Consider the following 17611-nt stretch of genomic DNA (forward strand, 5'->3'; position numbering starts at 1 on the left):
TAGGGGTGTATGAGTCTCACCGGAACCGGAGTACCCACCGTGGGAAGGAGAGGATATGGGCAATAGAATGCGGCGACGCGGGCGGTCGCAGAGGAGGAAGCCGTTTGCGCCCACATTGTAAAAAAGCGACAGCAGAGGAACATGTGTGCCCTCATCCGAGAGCAGAATCGGGGGTTCCATGCCATGGTCGGACTGCCACCAAAGGAGAAGAAGGAGGACAATGACGACGAGGACACCTCCGACGAGCTGATCCGACTCGATCCGTACTGTGTCTTCAACCGGTACTTTCGCGAGAAGGACGACAAGGGCGCCCGAAAGGACAAGGGCAGTCGAGGATGATCTTCTTCACCATAGCCAAAATATGTCCAATATTATCTATGTCTCTCTTTACCGATCTCCTTTGCATTTTAAGCTAAATTTTGACCAGAGATTTAACTAATAACATGGTTATGCATGTCGTAAAAAATCATATCGTTGGATTTGTGTTTTAACATAGTTTTCAACAAAATGTGTCTAAGACACATCTAGATGTGACATAGTTATTGCACATCTAAATGACTAAATCAAGCATAAAAGAAAAAAAATACACATATGAATCTTCACGTAAGATCAAAGATATATAACTTAGATGTGCAATGCTTATCTCACATGTAGATGTGTTTTAGCAAAACCGTTTCAATAATATCATTTTGTGTGACATGCATTGGCATTTTATTTGTTGAATTTAAGATTAAAGTTTGACACGAAATATAAAGAAGACTAACAAAACAGGATGAAGGTAGTATTAGTACAGGCTCAAAAAAAAAGGTAGTATTAGGACTACTACCGTTGTTGGTAGGAAAAACGAAAACTTTTCGTCCTTGGACATTTTTTCATCGTCCCGAAATGTTGGAAGCGGGCAGTGGGCCCCGCCGCCGGTCCAACGGCCGGCCGGACGGACGTGCGTGTGCTGGTCGTCGCCGGTTGCGTGGAGCGGCACGCCTCGGTGATCGTTTTCCGGTAGCGTCAACTGGACCTGCATACACCTGCACGAACGAGCGACGAAGCCGCGCGCTACGAGCGCCACCATGGATTAGCCGATCAGACCATCAGGCAGGGTGTGCTGTCAATCAGATCCCCATGCTTGTCGGATAGACCTCATAGTAGCCACATACACATGCCGACCAGTATCACTCGGTGAAAAAATAGCACTTTATAGCCTCGCTAAGTAGAGAATCGGTTCAGTATACAATATTTTATAATAACACGTTATAGTTCGATAATAGCACATTTTCAGAGGCTACGTTATTTTGTATAACGTGCTATTTTTTTCATTGATATCACTACAAGGGTACCGGCCAGGCCAAATCATCGCTTGCTATAAAACCGAGCAAGTACTAGCGCATCTCTCTCTCTCTCTCTCTTTATTTTTATTTTTATTTATTTTTTTGAAATAGCGAAGTGCTAGCATCTCTTGATCTGCCTCGTTGAAGTTGAAACTTACCATTAAGATTTTCCCGGTTTGAACTGGTCCGGATTCGATCGTTAATTCGGCGACTGGCGATCGAGTTGATCCCGTCCGTTAAGGACTATATACTACTAGTAGGCTCACTGATCAAATGGACCGGCCGCTGCTAATAATAGTAGTAGGTTGCATATACAAGTCCTGGCACGTAAGTAGCAGCCACAGATGCAGTCCACGCTCCATTTGACTTGACTCGCTCAGGCCCGTACTCTACCGGATGCAGACCGCCGGCCGGCCACTTCGCCGGGACCCGCATGGTCGACTTTTCCACGCTCGGGCGTCAAACTTGGAATGCCACGTCGACGTCCACGTCCTCGGTCCGGTCGCATGCCGGCGTACGCGTGCCAGTCGCCACAACTTGCGTGCTACATACAGTACGAGACTACTACTCTCTCGGTTCGAAAATACTTGTCCTAAAAATACATGCATCTAGACTTATTCTAATTATAGATGTATCTATTTTATTCATTTTTAGGATAACTATTTCCGGATGAAGGGGTACATGCTAGTAGTAGATGCATACACCACGTATACCGTACCCGGCCCGTTACTCCGTAGTAACGGCACCGTGCACGTTTTTGGCTAGATCATTCAAGCACACGTCGTACAGGTTTATAATGTAACCAGCTTACAATAACCATGCATGATTCGAAATGAAGCATGGAGGAAGTGAAGTCGGACGTCACCATTAATCCCTCGTTTTTCTTTGCCGGGGAAGAGACGAGGCAGACACAGTTTTGCCGTTTATGAACGGTTGGTCTGTCCCAACAGATTCTCCGTCCCCATTAATCAAGTCCATAATAGGAATACATGCAGCAATACTATATATGCTTATCAGATCAAATTAGCAATCACGGTCACGTCAACCTCTGGCGATTAACAATGGCCCCTCCGAATATAATACAGTATAACTAACTCGATGGTACGTAGCACCAGGCAACAAATAGCCAGCCATCGTGCACGCACGTCCCGGCCGGTGAACGTTTCGACCCTCTAGTACGTACGTGGCTGCCTAGCTAGGTCCGACCCGCTCGAAGCTGCTGCCAGGCGCCGGCGACATGATCCGGCACCACCCGACGCGCGGCTCGCCGGCGGGAACAGTCAGCAGCGTGGACCTCTCGCCGCGACCAACGTGTGGCTAGCTACTACGTACGTGTAACCGGCCGTAGTAGTAATGAAGTCACGTGCATAATGAAAACAGTCATCTAAGATTGCCGCCGTCGCTCCCCCCATTGTCCTCTGTCCTCCATGGTCTCAATCACCTTCATGATATCTGAGTTAATAATTAGGTGATTACATCCTGTCCTTTGTGACAAAATTATGCCGAATTTTAGGACAAAAGCTTCCGCCGTCAGAACGTCCGTGTAATAGTCAATCTTTTCATTTCCTCCAGCAATAAACCTGCCTTTATCATCTCTTAGAACCGCTCCTATTAAACCACTAAATAAGTCGTGGTCAAAAGAAGCATCAGCATTACGTTTTACAAAAAAAAAAAACTAGGGGGACAAGACCAACCCCCTTTTCATAGCAGCCTTGCGGGAAGATGCATTGGTGAAATTTGATGTAAAGGCTAGGATCTCCATTGAGATCCGATGAACATTCTGAATTGCCTCCTTATGCATCAACTTTCGTCTTTCCCATCATAAATATCATGTTGAGACATCAATTATTTCCCATACATTATAATGACTCATAATCCACAATTCTTGGTCTGGCAGAAGTAATAAGTACTCCAAAAACGTCTCTCCTGCAAGGCCCACCTTGCAAGCTTTCTCAATAATATCCTCCATCCGAAACCTTTTCCACACATCCTATGCTTTGCTGCACAAAAACAACATGTGCTTTGTATCTTCTAACCCCTATGAGCAAGTAGGACAAATGGACGAGATCTTCATGTGTCTATTTACGAGTGTAACCTGACATGGAAGTGTACCATGTAGAGTGCGCCATATAAAAATTTTGATTTTTGCCAAACAAGCTAACTTCCATATCTTACTCCAAATAGGATTAACTGTGGTCCGACACATCCCATTAGAATATCTTATTTTACTTCCATATTGATAATCCCACTCCATAGTGTAAGCAGACCGAACCGAGAACATACCATTTTTTGTGTAACTCCAAGCAATGAAATCTGGCATATCATGTCGTAACAGTGGAATTGAAAAGATTCCTTGTACATTAATTGGCCACATAGTTTGTATGATTAGTTCTTCATCCCAAGTATTGGAGATTGGATCAATAAGATCACCCACTTTGATTAACAATTGTCTCCCCTCGGGCGTCATAATTTTCCTTGTTGCACAGTTTGGCATCTTTTCAAATGTTGATATTGTGTCCATTCCCCACCTGTCATATATAACCGCGTTTTAGAGAATTTGTACCCGCCAGAATACTTTTCCAGGTAAACGAAGAACCTTTCTTCAGCTTGGTGTTCAACAAATCGCCATCAGGATAGAACTTAGCCCTTAGGATAGTAGTAACACACAAGGAATCAGATTTATCAAGAAGACGCCACGCCTGTTTTGCTAGTAGTGCCAAACTAAAGCGGCAAATATCACAAAAACCCATCCCTCCTTTGTTTTTAGGGACACATATATTTTCCACCAGGCCATCCAATGCGTCCTACTCTGGTTTTCCTCGTCTCCTCATCAGAAATGTGTCACCATGTCAATGATTCATTTATAATTTTTTTTTAGAAATTGTAAAGAGCGACATTGCATAGATGGATATGACTTGGACAACAGCCTTAAACAGGATTCTTAACAGTACGTTCAATACAAAATTGCAAGCGTCAAAGAGGAAAAACTCCGTCCTAATTTAACGTCCCACCCAGAAAAGAATCTCCGTCCAAATTTAACGTCAAAGAGAAAAAAACTCCGCCCCGCGTTGATGATCCCGATAACAACCAACAAGCTAGCGAGACGCGTCGGTTTTTTTTGTCCCATGTCCAATTACCCGACGCGAGACGACACCATGGCCAGATATACTAGTCAAACGATGGTAACAAAAAACTAGGCAAGAAAGGAAAAGAAATAGTGCGGCGACCGTCCCCGTCAAGAAATACTAGTACCTCGACCAACCGGGTGTGCCCCCTCGGCCCGGCCCGGTGCCGGCCGGGCACCCACCGCGCCATGCCATCACTGAATCAACCACCCCGTCCGCTAGGATGAAAACATCGGTCGTTTCTCACTCGCGCGCATCAGCTGTGGCTGTGTGTTTCGGGCTCCTCCCGCTCCGCAGCGCCGCTGCTCGGCCACCCGGCCGGCACGCGCTTTGACCCGGCCGCCGCGCGCCCGCCCGACGATAAAAGGCCTCCCTCCCACCCGGTTGCCACACTTTGCCACGGCTGCTCCGCCAGCAAACCAGACACACAGCAGCGTACCTGCGTACGTAGCGTGCGCTTTCTTTTTTTCCTTTCGCCTCTCTTGCTTGCTCCGGCCGGCCACGGCCAGGCACCTCGCGGTTGCGTCGCGTGCATCTGCGTGTGCGTACCTGGTAGAGGCGGCCGTCTGCTTGCTCCGGGCAAGGAAGGAGGTTGCGGCGGTCGACCGATGTCGGACAAAAAAGGGGTGCCGGCGCGGGAGCTGCCGGAGACGCCGTCGTGGGCGGTGGCGGTGGTCTTCGCCGCCATGGTGCTCGTGTCCGTCCTCATGGAGCACGGCCTCCACAAGCTCGGCCATGTAAGTCCCGTTACCCTAGCTCAATCAGCATCACTCATGGCTGCCGGCCGGCCGGCCTTGGTTGTAATCGGCGTACGTGCGCGTGCGTGCAGTGGTTCCAGCACCGGCACAAGAAGGCCCTGTGGGAGGCGCTGGAGAAGATGAAGGCGGAGCTCATGCTGGTGGGCTTCATATCCCTGCTCCTCATCGTCACGCAGGACCCCATCATCGCCAAGATATGCATCTCCGAGGATGCCGCCGACGTCATGTGGCCCTGCAAGCGCGGCACCGAGGGCCGCAAGCCCAGCAAGTACGTTGACTACTGCCCGGAGGTGAGCAGCAGAGCCCGGACCAGCAGCTTCACGATGATGAAGAAATCAATACCGAACTTTTTCTTGTTTTCTTCTGATTGTCGTCTTGGCTTGGCTTAATTGGTGTGTGTGTGTGTGTTTGCAGGGCAAGGTGGCGCTCATGTCCACGGGCAGCTTGCACCAGCTGCACGTCTTCATCTTCGTGCTCGCGGTCTTCCATGTCACCTACAGCGTCATCACCATAGCTCTAAGCCGTCTCAAAGTGAGCCTTTGCTTCTTCTTCTTCTTCTTCTTTTACCGCACGTCTGTCTGTCAGGCGTACCTACCTGTTCATCAGGCTTGAGTAAAACTGTTCCATAATCTGCTCCGGCATAATCCTCTCCTCCTGCAGATGAGAACATGGAAGAAATGGGAGACAGAGACCACCTCCTTGGAATACCAGTTCGCAAATGGTCAGGATCCCCCACTCTGCAATCTCCCCTTCTTCGAAACCAAACCTGATGATCCATTTAAAGACGCAGGCACGATCAGAGTGAGTGAACTGATGTATGTTCATTTTTTGTGTCCTTTCAGATCCTGCACGGTTCCGGTTCACGCACCAGACGTCGTTCGTGAAGCGCCACCTGGGCCTCTCCAGCACCCCTGGCATCAGATGGGTGGTGAGTTTTTTAGCTTCTTATCTGCCCCTCATCTGTGTGTAATGTTTGGCGTATGGAGTCAGGTGATTTACCTTGCCTGTGATGTTTGTTGCCTTGTCAGGTGGCCTTCTTCAGGCAGTTCTTCAGGTCAGTCACCAAGGTGGACTACCTGACCTTGAGGGCAGGCTTCATCAACGTACGTGCCTCCCCTTCTAGCTCCGCCATTGCTGCCGCGATGTAGCAGCAAAGCTTCTCAAGTTATCCTTCTGACGCTAAAGTTCCCATGTTTTTTCCTCAAATTATTCTGCGCAGGCGCATTTGTCGCAAAACAGCAAGTTCGACTTCCACAAGTACATCAAGAGGTCGATGGAGGACGACTTCAAGGTCGTCGTCGGCATCAGGTACGTTCCATTCCTTCCTCTGCACTACACCACACCCCATGGATAGATTTTAACAATTGCTGTCAGGTTCCACATGATAACAATATACTATGAACTTGGTCTTTGCTCCTTGTCCTTGCACGATCATGACACATTTGGCCTGTTTTCGCAGCCTCCCGCTGTGGGGTGTGGCGATCCTCACCCTCTTCCTTGACATCAATGGTATGGACCTTCTCCTCTCCGGTTTCTCTATTGCTTTGCAGCTAAATAAAACACTTGCAATTCGTCTCGTGATCACCGCTCATTTTTCAACCATTTCTTTTTCTACTCGTAGGGGTTGGCACGCTCATCTGGATTTCTTTCATCCCTCTCGTGGTAAGTGCAGATTTCTCCATCGAAAGCAACAGCAAACCCAATTTGATCGCAATGGAAACCCACACCTAATATTAACTCAAAATGTCAATTGTCGGTGCGTCTTCCTCAACAGATCCTCTTGTGTGTTGGAACCAAGCTGGAGATGATCATCATGGAGATGGCCCTGGAGATCCAGGACCGGGCGAGCGTCATCAAGGGGGCCCCCGTGGTCGAGCCCAGCAACAAGTTCTTCTGGTTCCACCGCCCCGACTGGGTCCTCTTCTTCATACACCTGACGTTGTTCCAGAACGCGTTTCAGATGGCGCATTTTGTGTGGACAGTGGTACGCCACCGATGAACTTGTCAGTTAACATGGGTGTCAAGGCACCGAGTGCCGCTGATGAACTGCTCTGACGGAGATTTACTTGTGTTGTAGGCCACGCCCGGCTTGAAGAAATGCTACCACACGCAGATCGGGCTGAGCATCATGAAGGTGGTGGTGGGGCTAGCTCTCCAGTTCCTCTGCAGCTATATGACCTTCCCCCTCTACGCGCTCGTCACACAGGTAATAAAACCGTCCAGGAAGATGTCTGAGCAATTGCTCTGGAAGAGGATAAACATCAGCCTTAATCATCTGTGTGTGCTGGCTTTGTATGCAGATGGGATCAAACATGAAGAGGTCCATCTTCGACGAGCAGACGTCCAAGGCGCTCACCAACTGGCGGAACACGGCCAAGGAGAAGAAGAAAGTCCGAGACACGGACATGCTGATGGCTCAGATGATCGGCGACGCAACACCGAGCCGAGGCTCGTCGCCGATGCCGAGCCGGGGCTCATCACCCGTGCACCTGCTTCACAAGGGCATGGGGCGGTCGGACGACCCCCAGAGCGCGCCCACCTCGCCAAGGACCCAGCAGGAGGCTAGGGACATGTACCCGGTTGTGGTGGCGCACCCGGTGCACAGACTAAATCCTAACGACAGGAGGAGGTCCGCCTCGTCGTCGGCCCTCGAAGCCGACATCCCCAGTGCAGATTTTTCCTTCAGCCAGGGATGAGACAAGTTTCTGTATTCATGTTAGTCCAATGTATAGCCAACATAGGATGTGATGATTCGTACAATAAGAAATACAATTTTTTACTGAGTCAAAAAATAATAATCTGCTAAGCACAAACAAAACCCCTCTCATCTCTTTAAAAATACCAAACGGCAATCAGTCTCATAACATAACATAGAGCTCTTAAGAAAATAATCTTTAGCCCCAAAAAGGTAAATGAGTGCCACTAATGTAATACACGTATCAAGCTACTGGAAGGCACCAGTACATAGACTTAACTGGAAATCTAACCAAAAGTACATAGCTTTTTGGGAAGAAATAATCTACAGTATAACCTGCGTAAATCATTAAAGGGGAAAAAAAGATGTCCATCATCCATAGGCTAGTCAGCTTTGACACGAACTCTTATCTTGTGAGCAACTACGAGGATCAGTGATACTAGTATGCCAATCACATGCCCAGCAATTGCACCATAAGTGACACATATTGGCCATTCCTAAGAAAGATAAAAAAAAAGAATCATGAATTGCAAAAGCAAGGCGGGGACAATAAGACCAGACTGTCAATTGTAAGGCACAGAAAAGGAAGTCTCATCCATGTGCTGCTAAATATTCCCTCTGTACTTAAATACTTGTAGTTGGGGAGAACTACTCCAGTTCTTCCCAACTACTTAGTATTTAGGTACAGAGGTAGTACTTCGCTGAAAACAAAATGCATGGAAAAAATGAGTGTGGTAATATAGACTAGTTCCAACAGCATCAGACAAACTGATGCATTTTGTATCACCGCTCTGACTAGTTAGTCCTTGAGCTAGTCTTTAAGTTATTATGTCACCTACTGGATATGCATAAAAATCTCTACATGATCCCGTCTTTCATGGTACTCGCTCGGTCGTCCCATAGGTATTCAAAAAGTCGCAGTCAGTATCTTTACCTGCCAAGGTCTCTCCCAGTCAAGGGGCATAGGCCAAGCACCAAGCCACGCTCCTATTACAGCTCCATGAGAAGGCGCAGAGATCATGTAGTCCACAACATTGGATGATGTGCAATAACTGACATGCAAAAATATAATAAATCAACTAAAGTATCAGTAGGCACAGGGCACTAATAATAAAAACTCTACATGGAATGAACTCATCAAAATTGGCACTTATTTAGGATTCAGGAATATACATAGAATGAGAAAGCACATTCTGCCAATCCACTTTGGATGCTCCAAAGACACATGCTGCTGGAACAAACTGCAATGTCACACATTTAGCTTGTCAGGCCTCAGTTATGCAAGTACACTGTGGTAAATCATAATTGTTGAGAAGTGTCAGCACAAGACTACCAAATCTGATAGTTTTTCAGTTGTCAATCTTAATTTGCTGAAGTTCTGATTCAAGGAAAGTAAAAGCACAGGAAATGCCACTAACCGTGAACAGGGACATAAGACTTGACCAATAGGTTGTCGCCATCCAGTACCTAAAAATGTGAAGACCTCGTCAGATACAGCATTAGTTTTTGACGAAGAACAAGACATTGTTGGTATGCATCTTTTATGTTTAAATTGACATATCCTTGTGCAACCCCGTCAGATGAGGTGTCATAAAGGACTAATGTTCAACTAACATTGTACATGGTTATTCTAGTCATGACTCCTAAGACCTTGTAGAATGCAAGGTGCTTAGGGGAGGTGCTTAGAGAAATAAATCAGGCTTTCCTTAGCACCAGTGCTTATTTGTACAGGGTAGACGCTTAGTTAGGTGTCTCTCCTGTAGAAATAGACACCGATGCTTCAGAAAAACCCGATTTATTTTTCTAAGCACCTCCCTAAGCACCTAGCATTGTACAAGGCCTAATTAGCATGCATCACGGGAACTAACAACTATATACATCCTTGTCAGTTGGAACTTACTTGGTTCCAACAGGGGCGCCAAGAACAATTGCACCAAATGCATTTAGGAAGGCCCCTGGCAGAGAGAAGAAGCATGCACCATAAGGATAAATAAATAAATGAAAAGCAGAATGACGGGCAGGTCCTGAAATAACTCAGCTTGGCCTCTTGTTATTCCAGAGAGCAAATGAACATACATTACTGAGTCGTGAGTACTAGCTAATGACTCAGACCCAGCATTGAGGTTTTTCAACGCGTGATATCCTACAAGCACTCGTATTTTTCTCACCGGATAGAAATCTCCTTGCGAAAACGGAATGGATCAGAGTGCAAACGCAGCAAGGAGAACTAACCTATGGGCAAGCCAAGCAATCCCCGTGCAGCAGCCTTAAGGAACTGCAATCGAAGAAACACAATCACCTTATCACTGAAGAAAATATATGAAGTTGGTACGGAAAACGGGAGGAATCAGTTGATGCAGCAAACCGAGCAGCGTTTGTGATCTCGCCGGAGCAGACTGAACACCACGATGACAAGGGGCGCCTCGCAGACCTGCAGAAAAGCATACGCCCGGGGTCAGAAGGTAGAATACGCGGGAGGAGGTGACGAGGTGGGGAGAGGGGAAGGGAGCGTACCACGAGGAGGCGGAGGGCGTGTGCGGGGTCGGAGACGAGCGCGCCGCGGCCAGCGAGGGAGTGGGCTGCTGCGAGGCCGGCGAGGCAGAGCGCGTGGGCGGCCACGGCAGTGAAGGCGCCGATCTGGGCGACCTCGGCGCCCATGGCGGGGCCGCGCGTGGAGAGTCTGTCTGCGGATACCGTCGGCGACCTAGGTCGTGGTAGCCGCAGAGGAGCGGCAAGGACAGGCGGCCCGCCCTGACTCTATCTCCCACGGCCAGGCCTACAGCGGCGCGGGAGAAAGGCTGGGCAGCGCCGCCGCACCGGGGGGCCGGAGCGAGGGCGGCGATGGCGATGCGGAGCGCCGGCAAGGCAACTGGGAGAACCACAGAGATGGTGAACCGGGGGAGCCAGACCGTGAACCGGTTCCCACAAGTCGCGCAGCAAGCAAACTGGTCCGGGACTCCGGGTCGCACTCCCACACACAGACAGACGGGTCCGACCGAGCCCGAGGAGGGTTTAAAGCGCTTCTTCCTCCGCCGGTCCAGCCCCATCTCGCCGTGTCGCCAACGCCCGCGACGCGATCTGGCCGCCCAGCATGGCGCCGCCGCCCCGCCTCGCCGCGCCCCTCCTCCTCCTCCTCCTCGTCGGCGCCTGCGGCTCCGCCGCGCGCGCCGATCTCGTCATCTCCAGGGCGGATCGGAAGGTCAGTGGCCTCCCCACCCCCACCCGCTAGCTCCTCAGATCTCAGGACCCGCCGCGGGTGTCGTCTCGGATCTGATGGCCTCGAAGTGATCCTATCCTTCTCTCGTGTTGCAGGTTGACCTGACTTCGCACATCGTCCGCGTCCTCACCTCGCTCAAGGTATGCTGCTGCGCTCTACTCCTGCAGTGGGAATTGCGAATTTAGTCCTTCGGCTCACTGTTCCAACCCCGTGAACAACCTACTCAAGTAGTAATGCTTTTTTGTACGTGCCACCTTTGCCCTGATTAACATGATTGTGGTGTGTTCATGTAGTTAGCATTTCATGAACCTGAGACCTTCCTTGGTTCATGCTTGTGGGCACTGCCTCACTTTTTTACCAGTATGTCAAATAGGTGTCGCTGTATCAGACTATCAGCAATAGGGGCTCTGTAATTCTTAAATCCTTAAATAGCATTAACTAGAATCGTTCTGTTGCCAAGTGCACATGTTTCTTGCAAGTGGTATCCTGTACTGGATGGGCTTTGCACGGTCGTATTTGTTATGTTGGAATGCTGCTGTTAATTATGTACCCCTATCGATTTCAGGTTGAAAATGCTGGCTCAGAGCCCGTCTCTAAAGTCTTGCTGGCTTTTCCCAACATCCAATCAAAAAACTTGGCAGCGATCAGAGCATTTGGTACTGAGGGAAAAGTGAAGGGTCTGAGTAGTATTCTTCCGATTGAAGTTGTTGAGCCTTCCGGTGTTCCCCCAGAACTGACCTTCTTTTCAGCTTTGCTAAACAAACCTTTGGAAAAGGGGAAGATTCTTCACTTGGATGTCTTGACTGTATTTACACACTTTCTCCAGCCATTCCCAGAAGAGATCACCCAAGCCGATTCGCAGCTTGTTGTCTTTCAGGATAGCTCTCACTATCTGTCTCCTTACCCTGTTAAGGTTCAGACACTTAGTATCAGATTGCCTGGTGGAAGGGTTGAATCGTACACAAAATATGGAAACACAAAACTTGTGGAATCCGAGCTAAAATATGGACCGTATGAAGATGTTCCCCCGTTTTCCTACAACCCTATTATTGTGCACTTTGAGAACAACAACCCGTTTGCAGTTGCAAAGGAACTTATAAGGGAGATTGAGATATCTCACTGGGGGAACGTACAGATTACAGAACATTACAACATTGTTCATGGTGGTGCCAGACTGAAGGGTGAATTCTCCAGGTTTGTATCTGTTCTAACTTGTGTTTGAGATGGCTCAACTTGTAGGTTACTCTCCCAACTCCAAAAAGAGGGCGCGGACATTTTTCGAGATTTAACGTTCACCATCAATCATGCCAATAATACACAAGTCATGTAATTTAAAATTATACGATCGAATAGTTCTTTTGGATACGAATTTAATTGCTATAATTTTGGTGACACATAACCCACATTTTATTCTTAAAATTCATGATCAAACTTGAATCCCAAAAAGTGTGTGTGCCTTCTTTTTGGAGCCAGAGGGGGTAGTCGAGAAGTCGTGTACAGAAATAACTAATTACATGTTTCTGTTTGTAGGCTTGACTACCAGTCTAGACCTTATGCAAGAGGGGTTTCATCATTTAGGCATCTCATTGCTAGATTGCCTCCAAGGGCCCACTCTATTTATTACAGAGATGAAATTGGTAATATTTCAACATCACACCTATGGAGTGATTCTAAGAAGGTACTGCTGCTATTTTATCTCATTTATCAAGGTTTAATGGTCCCAACAAAAGTGCAAAGCATGTATGCTGAATACTTTTACATGTCCAACAATCTTATTGCAGACCCAACTGGAAATTGAACCGAGGTTTCCCTTGTTTGGTGGTTGGCAAACAACCTTTACCATTGGTTATGGTTTACCTCTTGAAGACTTTGTTTTCAGTTCTGATGGAAGGAGATTTCTCAATATAACATTTGGTTCTCCGATGGAGGAGATTCTCATAGAAAAGCTTATTGTAAAGGTATGAAGTCAGTTGCATCAAATATCATCAAGGATATGGGTTTTCTCTCTCCTGCTTTTCTTTCATCCATTGGGCTTCACTGTTCCAGTGTTTCAGCCTCTAGGCTTCACTGTTCCAGTGTTTCAGTCTCTAAACATATTTTCCATGTGATTTGACTGTTTCTTTGGCATTGAAATAAAACCTGTGCTTATTTATGCTCCAAGCTCTAGATCCTCTCATCATTTCTAGATATAACATACGAGAAAACATCAATATGGCCATGTTTCCCTGAACTGATATCAATCGCTATTGATTTTATGATTTTATCTGCACGGTCCGCTTCCAGTAATGTAAATAATTTCACATAACTTCCCTCTTACCCTTGTATATAAATTTTTTTTTGAACAGGTGGTTCTACCTGAAGGTTCAAAGGATTTTGATGTTTCAGCTCCATTTCCAGCAAATCAATGGCAAGAGGTGATCCCTCATTGGATGATATATAACTGAACAACTAGGAACTAGTCCATCCTATTCATCGTTGTAATAGAAGTGATGTGTGGTGCAGGTGAAGTATTCACACCTTGACATTGCTGGAAGGCCAGTTCTCATCTTGGAGAAGGCTGATGTTATTCCAGAGCATAATTTGCATTTCCAGGTTTGTCTTCAGAATTATTGTTGTGCATGTAGTTTGTACACTTGCATGATGAAAATTGCGGACTGGCCAAATTGTTAGCCAAACTGAATAAGTAATCTGTAAAAATGGTAATAAGACCAGTTCTTTATCACACGAGACAATACTTAAAGCTGCTACTGGAAATGCTGCGTTAGCAACAATGCTTTCTGTTAGTTGTTTTGTACTGATACCTAAGCAGTGATTTATGTGAAGCTGTGAACTGTAGCTAACTATTTGTTGATTCCTTTGCAATATGCAGGTGTACTACAAATTCAATAACATCTCGTTGCTCATAGAGCCGATGATGTTGATTACTGGCTTCTTCCTCCTGTTTGTTGCATGTATTGCCTACATGCACACTGACATGTCAATCTCTAAGAACTCTCCTTCCTATCTGGCAAAGCTGCAATGGGATGAGGTATAATTATTTAAGCCTCAAAAGGTTAAACCGCTTCAAATTATTGGGATCATGGACCCACGAAAAATATACTCCCTCCATAGCAAAACATAAGATGTTTTTGTAGGCTAGTTTAGCCTACAAAAACGTCTTACATTTTGGTGCAGAGGTAGTACTAAATTAACTTGCCAATAATAACTCCGAAGGTGACAAACTTTTGTGGAGCAATGTAATAACATGTACTAGGAAAGCATTGAAGGACTGGATGATTCCCAAACAGTTGTTTAGTCTAGTTCTACTGTTGTGTTGTTTGTTATGGTGGCACTGGGACTTGAGGGCCATGCTGCAGGCAGGGGGTTATACGCTCTGTTTTTGAGTCGCTTGACTGGTCACGACTAGTCGTCGACTAGTTGATGAGTCGCACTTCCAGGTCGACTCAACCTCTCGACTCGACTCTTGAGATTAGTCGAGCGACTAGTCTCGACTAGTCGTGGTTTCTGGGTCGAAGGACTCATTTTTTTAGCCCCATCTGTCATATGTTTTTTTTTACTGTATTTGCTTGCCAACCCCCCCTGGAAACCTAGATCGAACCAGTCCCCGTCGACCCAACCCTCTCCTTGGCAGCCGCCGCCACCCCTGGTTTGCTGCTCGTCCCCTCATCCCCTGGTTGCTGCTGCTGCTGCTCGTCCCCTCCCCTGGTTGCCGTTGCTGCTCCTCCCCTCCTCCCCTGGTTGCTGCTTCTGCTGGTCTGCTCCTCCCCTCCTCTCCTGGTTGCTGCTGCTGCTGGTCTGCTCCTCCCCTGGTCACATGTCAACTCGTCGACCATGAGTCTAGACTAGTCACGACTAGTCTATAGTCGCCCCCCCTGAGCGACTCGTCGACTCAAAAACCTTGGTTATACGATAATAAAGCTGGGTTTTCGGTCTTTGGGCGGCTTACGTATGGCGAAATAAATGAAATGAACAGTTCAGGGTGCTAGAAGGGCAAAAGGCTGGTTTGAAAAGTTGACTAAGAGCTGAACATCAAGTTGTTTCAGTATAAAGATAAACCTAAAAAAATGTTTCAATATAAAGGAAAGGAAATATCAAGTTGAAAAGCTATTGAATATATTATTATTGCAGAACAAATTTGAACCTAATAAAATAGGCAAGAGCCATGGCCATTTTTTGACCTTTATTTATGGATTGGAATAATGAATAATGTTTTTTTCCCTTGTAAATAAAGAGGTTGTTGTTATCTTTCTTCAGTTTTATCCTTGCTGTTTTGACCATCCTTCAGTGCTGATTTCTGATGGCTCTTTTATTCTCCTGGTGCAGGTGCAAGCCACTGTCCAGCAGATCCAGGGTATCTTTGAGCAGTGCTTAGCTGTTCATGATAAGCTAGAGATATCATTGCACGATTTGTCTAGGACTGGAGACACAAAATCATGCAAAGCAACTCGTAAAGCCGCTGATGCACAGTTTAAGGAATTAGCAAAAGAGTTGAAGCCACTGTTGTTATCTGTACAGTCATCCCCTCAGTCTTATCTGATATGGCCAAAGGTTTGTTCAACAAACTTCTGCGACCACATTTATGTTGAGTTGCATATCAAAAGTGAAATTGCGAGACAACATTTGATCTTTCCATACCGTGCAATATAAATCTTGACTGTCTTTCTGCTTTACTTACTCTGATTACAAAAAACTGATTTACGTTACCGTTTGCGTTGCTGCTGCAGCTAGAGGACCTGGTTGCGAAGGAGAGAGAGATGCAGGAGAAGCTCATGGCGAGGCATGCCACGGTGGTTGACAGCTTCGAGAAGAAGCAGCGCGGGCAAGACATAGAAAACCGGATTGCTTCCCAGCAGCAGAAGATCGCTGCGCTGAGGCAAGAGGTCGAATCTCTTCTAGAGTACCTTAGCGAGATATGAGCGAGTCCGGTCTCATCTTATATCGTTAGCGATTAGGCTGAATGTCATCTCCACTTTGTGTGTAGATGTTGTGTTGGTAGGCCCGTTATCCTAGTTCCTGAGGCTAAGGTTATCAGTAGACCGTTGTAACTTGATATAAGCACCGTAATCATTTTGGAACCGATTAATCTTTTTGCATCATGATAAAAACGAAATCATGTGGAACCACCCCCTTGAGACCCCTTTTGCCAAACTGGTGGTGGTCATTGTTCCAGATTAGTGGGCATTTTCATCTGTTCAGTTATCATGGTACTGATGCGTTTCTGTGATTCCCATCATCATTGCCGCGGCCAAAGCGACGGGTAAATGGAAGTTATGGAACTCGGTGCCATTTGAATCAGACCATCAAAGTTGGCAAGTGGTGAGTGGTTTGTAGATTCTCTTTTACGTCACTGCACGTGTTATGGTTAAATGATTTTGCTAATGCTACACTTGGTGTGTATGTGCCTGGTAGACTTTCACATCAGAACTACAGAGAATATTGGTGCTTGCTTCAAAAATTTCTTCCGACAGGTAGTGGTGGTTGCTTCAGATAGTTGGGGGTTAAGCTCTTTGCTAGCAGTGAATGACTGCCAATTATAGTTGGACCACTAGTGCTGATTTCAACAACAGTAGTTGCAAGAATAAAGTTGAGAGCCTTGGGGGACATTCTGAAGGTTGAATCCTTTATACTCCCTCCGTTCCTAAATACTTTCTCCGTTTCTAAATATAAGTATTTTAAAAAATTACACTACAAACTACATACGATGTATATAGACATATTTCAGAGTGTAGGTTTATTTAGTTTGTTCCGTATGTAATATGTATTGAAATCTCTTAAAAGACTTATATTAAAAAAGTATAAGCCTTTTTAGAGTTTTCGCTAGAAGACCACATACGAATATATATAGACGTATTTTAGAGCGTAGATTCACTTGTTTTATTTCCTATGTAGTCTTAGTAAAATCTTTATAAAAACTTATATTTAGAAGTACTACTTACCACAATACAGTACATGAGAGAATAACTGCCACGAATTGATCACTAGTAGTAGTAGTGGTATAGATCGAACCTCTGCTTCTTTTCCCCAAAGCTGCCTCGTGCCCTTGATCTACGGCGATCTGGAAAAACAACTGCAGTACATTTCGTTTAGCCGGACGGAAAGAAGTGGTGAGCAACGAAGCCAACTCCATCTTGCTCTGCTACTCCTACAGTCCTACTCGCTGCTTTCTCTCGAACTCTGTCCCCTTGGATGCGTTGGATCGAACCATTGCCCCGTTTCCCAACGCACGCCATACGAGAAACTTGCACCGGCCCACCCACTGGTTGCGGCTGGCTACTTGTAGGCAGAAGCTTCTGCTACCCACGCAGGCCGGAGCAGCAGCCCCCATCTCGTGGTGCCGCGGCGTGCGTGCAGGCGATGATGATCAGATTGCGACGGAGCCGTCCCAAGTCGAATCATCCATCTCGTGCCATGGCTTGCTGAAAGCCAGAGGACATCATCATTGCCATCCCCGTGCCGATCTACTAGTATACTGGAGTAGTTAGGAAAAGCAA

General features: G+C 46.7%; 3 protein-coding genes across 3 annotated transcripts; 2 read left to right on the forward strand and 1 right to left on the reverse strand.

Annotated features, from left to right (window-relative positions):
• Window positions 1-4704: 4704 nt before the first annotated feature.
• On the forward strand, window positions 4705-8001 carry LOC123449793 (protein MLO). The gene is made up of 12 exons (XM_045127125.1): window positions 4705-5187; window positions 5280-5498; window positions 5623-5739; window positions 5869-5929; window positions 6051-6136; window positions 6237-6311; window positions 6428-6516; window positions 6668-6717; window positions 6830-6870; window positions 6983-7192; window positions 7286-7414; window positions 7509-8001. Exons 1-12 carry the CDS (start codon window positions 5059-5061, stop codon window positions 7902-7904), a joined length of 1602 nt encoding a protein of 533 aa, XP_044983060.1. The 5' UTR covers window positions 4705-5058; the 3' UTR covers window positions 7905-8001.
• Window positions 8002-8011: 10 nt separating this feature from the next.
• On the reverse strand, window positions 8012-10795 carry LOC123449794 (phosphatidylinositol-glycan biosynthesis class F protein). The gene is made up of 8 exons (XM_045127126.1): window positions 10418-10795; window positions 10269-10334; window positions 10136-10178; window positions 9804-9858; window positions 9322-9370; window positions 9077-9144; window positions 8838-8955; window positions 8012-8400 (listed from the first exon to the last, which is right to left on the reverse strand). Exons 1-8 carry the CDS (start codon window positions 10559-10561, stop codon window positions 8287-8289), a joined length of 657 nt encoding a protein of 218 aa, XP_044983061.1. The 5' UTR covers window positions 10562-10795; the 3' UTR covers window positions 8012-8286.
• Window positions 10796-10888: 93 nt separating this feature from the next.
• On the forward strand, window positions 10889-16203 carry LOC123449792 (dolichyl-diphosphooligosaccharide--protein glycosyltransferase subunit 1A). Its single transcript, XM_045127124.1, has 10 exons — window positions 10889-11102; window positions 11216-11260; window positions 11686-12314; window positions 12651-12798; window positions 12902-13078; window positions 13466-13534; window positions 13623-13712; window positions 13990-14148; window positions 15444-15668; window positions 15845-16203. The coding sequence occupies exons 1-10, from the start codon at window positions 10995-10997 to the stop codon at window positions 16034-16036; spliced, it is 1842 nt and encodes a 613-aa protein (XP_044983059.1). The 5' UTR covers window positions 10889-10994; the 3' UTR covers window positions 16037-16203.
• Window positions 16204-17611: the final 1408 nt, after the last annotated feature.

Source organism: Hordeum vulgare, chromosome 4H, assembly GCF_904849725.1.
Source record: "Hordeum vulgare subsp. vulgare chromosome 4H, MorexV3_pseudomolecules_assembly, whole genome shotgun sequence".
Lineage (NCBI taxonomy): Eukaryota > Viridiplantae > Streptophyta > Magnoliopsida > Poales > Poaceae > Hordeum > Hordeum vulgare.

Excerpts from the sequence above, each read along its gene's own strand:
- LOC123449793 (XM_045127125.1), top strand. The coding sequence starts at position 5,059 with ATGTCGGACAAAAAAGGGGTGCCGGCGCGGGAGCTGCCGGAGACGCCG. Across the intron at positions 6,871-6,982 it reads TTTCTTTCATCCCTCTCGTG|ATCCTCTTGTGTGTTGGAAC; the intron begins GTAAGTGCAGAT and ends CTTCCTCAACAG. Across the intron at positions 7,415-7,508 it reads TCTACGCGCTCGTCACACAG|ATGGGATCAAACATGAAGAG; the intron begins GTAATAAAACCG and ends CTTTGTATGCAG.
- LOC123449794 (XM_045127126.1), bottom strand. The coding sequence starts at position 10,561 with ATGGGCGCCGAGGTCGCCCAGATCGGCGCCTTCACTGCCGTGGCCGCC. Across the intron at positions 9,859-10,135 it reads ATTGCTTGGCTTGCCCATAG|GGGCCTTCCTAAATGCATTT; the intron begins GTTAGTTCTCCT and ends TCTCTCTGCCAG. Across the intron at positions 8,401-8,837 it reads ACTGGGAGAGACCTTGGCAG|GAATGGCCAATATGTGTCAC; the intron begins GTAAAGATACTG and ends TATCTTTCTTAG.
- LOC123449792 (XM_045127124.1), top strand. The coding sequence starts at position 10,995 with ATGGCGCCGCCGCCCCGCCTCGCCGCGCCCCTCCTCCTCCTCCTCCTC. Across the intron at positions 11,261-11,685 it reads GCGTCCTCACCTCGCTCAAG|GTTGAAAATGCTGGCTCAGA; the intron begins GTATGCTGCTGC and ends TATCGATTTCAG. Across the intron at positions 14,149-15,443 it reads CAAAGCTGCAATGGGATGAG|GTGCAAGCCACTGTCCAGCA; the intron begins GTATAATTATTT and ends CTCCTGGTGCAG.